At 37.6% G+C, this 3453-nt stretch overlaps 1 protein-coding gene across 1 annotated transcript; it reads left to right on the top strand.

Moving 5' to 3' along the window:
* Positions 1-264: 264 nt before the first annotated feature.
* Positions 265-3150, top strand: LOC113772261 (60S ribosomal protein L13a-2-like). Its single transcript, XM_027316850.1, has 2 exons — positions 265-518; positions 2909-3150. Exons 1-2 carry the CDS (start codon positions 299-301, stop codon positions 2983-2985), a joined length of 297 nt encoding a protein of 98 aa, XP_027172651.1. The 5' UTR covers positions 265-298; the 3' UTR covers positions 2986-3150.
* The last annotated feature ends 303 nt before the right edge of the window (positions 3151-3453 follow it).

Below are 3453 nucleotides of genomic sequence, written 5' to 3'. Positions count from 1 at the left end.
TCTGCTAATCGATCTTGGCTGGGAAATGATGAAATAGAAGACCACATTTAGCAGCAACTGTCTACAAAAAAAGGTATGTTGATTCTCTTTTGCCTCCCTAATTTTCCCCCATTCAGACTGCGATAGAACTGAAATCTGTCTACAAGTTTGATATTTTATCCAAAAACTGCGATAGAACTGAAATCTGAGTTCTATCGCAGATTAGGGTGTACGAGTTCCATAGGAGTACTATATGCATTATTCATGTTTCCATAGGGTGTACGAGGGAGTACCTCCGCCTTATGATAAAACCAAGAGGATGGTTATCCCTGATGCTCTCAAGGTTTTGAGGCTCCAGGCTGGTCACAAGTACTGTTTGCTGGGTCGGCTATCGTCTGAAGTTGGGTGGAACTACGCTGATACAATCAGGGAGCTAGAGGCTAAGAGAAAGAAGAGGGACTTGGCGGAGGAATTGAAGCTCGCCGCACGCTCACGGAACCCACCATCATCGCCCGTGGATCTTCATCGTCAAGAGCTCTGTAAGTTTTCTATTTAAATTTCAGTTCTTCTCAAGAGTGTGAAATGGGTCTGCCGTGGCTTCATCCAGTGTGATTCTCCTGTTAATTGGCTTCATTTTTGAATACACATGCTGCATATGTTGATTGAGTTGAATGTCTTGATTTCTGATAAATTTTGGGGCTGATTGACTTCAATTTGAACAAAAATCTGATGAAACTTTTAATACCCCCAATCTGTTCGATGTAATGTCTAGCCGAAAATTCTTTGTTGAAAGATGGTTTTGTTGCATTTGTACGTTTGAAAGAAATCGGACAAGTCAGTGAGTTAGGTTGGTTGCAGCAGTTCTTTTGTTTTCTCTTTTGGTTGGCTGACGTATTGTTTCGAATGTCAATAAGGTTGTCTTGTGTCACTTCTGTCATTTATGATCTGCTCCAGAAGCCTAATTCATCAGTTTTGGTACTTAAATCAATGTTTGTTTCTGATTTTTTTTTTTAGAGTAAATTGTTTCGGCCATGGATTTTTTTTTTGTGGGGAAAAGCAGCTACTGGAACTCTGGTTTTGTATTATGATTTTGTTTGTTTGGTCCTGAGTGACTCGGTTTGAGTCTTGGGGCATTAGTTGGTGTATCTACATGCTCCATTGGGGCTTATAAATTCTGTCCCATGCATGCTGAAATGGTAGAGAAGAAGCTGCCGCATGATTCGTTAGTCATCGTGGGTTGCTGAAATTCATAGTTGCTCCAAATACTTGATTCTCTTGCTGTGCAATTAGGATAGCTGGTATAAAATTACTATAAGCTATGAAGATCTGACTTGCAAAGTGGCCTAAGGCAGATTTCGCAGGTCTTTCACCATGTTGCAAAAAATCAAGACTGAGGAGGGACATTTAAGAATTACTTCTGTCAACACAAGGTTCTAATCAGATGGTGTTTTGATCCTGGGAGTACATTTGTGGCTTTATCATAGTTTTGTTATCATGAAACAATAACATTACACAAAAAAAAAAGCTTCAATAGTGTTTCTGTTTCATGATATTAATTTGAGGAGCACAGAAGGGCTAAAGAATAGAAAAGATTATTATTGTCATTTGGCCAATGAGTTAGCTAAAAACTTTTCATGGCCAATGAGTTAGCTAAAAACTTTTGACGGAACAAGATATACAGTCCCAAGTGTTAAGTGAACAATTTAATCAATCTCCGACTTGTGTTGGGTTGGGAGAATACTGCATTTGATTACGTGAACATTTTATCAATCGCTGACTTGTATTGTAAGATTACTGATTTGATTACGTGACTATTCTAAAAGGAATATTCCTCTTGTATAGCAGAGTGGTAGTATAGTAGTGATGGACGAACAAAACAGAAGATTTATTCATCTTTGACAGTATTTTGACAGATTAAAGAAACATTGCTGATGCCAAAATTGGTCTTCATTTGTGACAAACCTCCTCTTTACAACCGTTAACACTCCTCGTTCTTTGGTAGTCAACCAAGGCATCTTGTGTAGTAGAAAAGGCCTGCAATTATCACAGTTCCCAGTTTTTCCCTGTTTCCATCCATTGCAGCAAAACATATCATTTCTTGACATCCAGGCAAAATTTGCAGAAACAAGATTTTTCTACCCCACCGATGTCTTCAGCAATCAAATTCGGATCATCAATCCAATCCACCAACTCTTTCCTCCTACACACACTCCTGTGCACTAATTTTTTTTTCCACAGACCATCAATCCATTTACAATCCTCCGGATGGCATGCAGGGTGGAATCCGATTCAGCTCTACAGACTTCAGTTCTAAATATTGCTTTTTCTTCATTGGGGTAAACAAATGTGTTATGTCTTACCAGCCATGAGAAGAACTGCCACCTACCTACCTAGTCCTCCTTGCTCACCTGTTACACATACTCTCCCCTTCTCCATCTTCTCCCCTTCCATTAATTTGTGTCCGTCTAGCCTTTAATACCAGTATAGTACTGTTTGGTCTCTCTGCAGTGGATTGTCAGTTTCAACTTGAAGAATTAATGTATTTCTAGTATAGTATTTCACTTGAAGAATACCAGTTTAGTACATGCGAAATGTATTTCCTTCAAGTAGTTAAAGGGAATCTTCCTTGTTAGTTAGACTGTTGTGCTGAGTCAACAATCAAGTAGTTATTTTGTTATTCTTGAGCTGTATAAGAATGCATTGGATTAGGCAACATGGAAAAATCATTTTGAATAATATCTCTCTTTCTTCTTCCTCAAGTCTAGTTTCTCTCCCCCTTATCACTCTATTTCTGCTGCAATTGCTGCATTCATTACGGTGGTATCAGATTAGTGAATGCTTGTTACTTTTGTTGTTTATTTAGCAATTAGAGACTGTTTTGCTTTTGTCACCTAATAACTTTACTAATAACTTTACTACTTTATTGCAGATATATTGCTCATTTTGGAGGTTTCGAAGAAGATTAGCAGTACGGCTTACATGTCGGCTCAAAAACTGTGGTTATAGTGCTGTCTTAAGTTTAGAAAATGTTTCAGAAGCGTAGGAAATGTTTTGGGAGGAATATGTTTTTTAGTGCAGCCTTGACGTATATGAGTAGTATTTGTTCTACTCAAACTTATGAAACTATTTGTACTATGATGTTGCACTTATTTATGACATTTGAATATTTAATATATTATTTTGGCATATTCTATTGTAACGGTGCCTACATTTGTTATTTATTAAACATTGCTGATATTTTCATTTTTTAGATATTATTGTAGTAGGAAAGTCATGTGTAAGGTGTTGTAAATGAGTAGTATTTTTCTAGGCAGGATGTCTTTATTGACAATTGTTATTGTCACTCAATCAAAACTGTCTATTGATAAGGGAATGTTGTCACAGTTGATCAGGGGTTTATTGACAACAAAGTCGTCACTAATTCCCCTATGCCCTCACCATCGTACCTTCATGCATCACTTGCGTCACTGACAA

This window comes from Coffea eugenioides, chromosome 5 (genome assembly GCF_003713205.1).
Source record: "Coffea eugenioides isolate CCC68of chromosome 5, Ceug_1.0, whole genome shotgun sequence".
NCBI classification, from domain to species: Eukaryota; Viridiplantae; Streptophyta; class Magnoliopsida; order Gentianales; family Rubiaceae; genus Coffea; species Coffea eugenioides.
The sequence above is the reverse complement of the archived record's forward strand: the minus strand, read 5'-3'. Positions and strand labels throughout refer to the sequence as shown.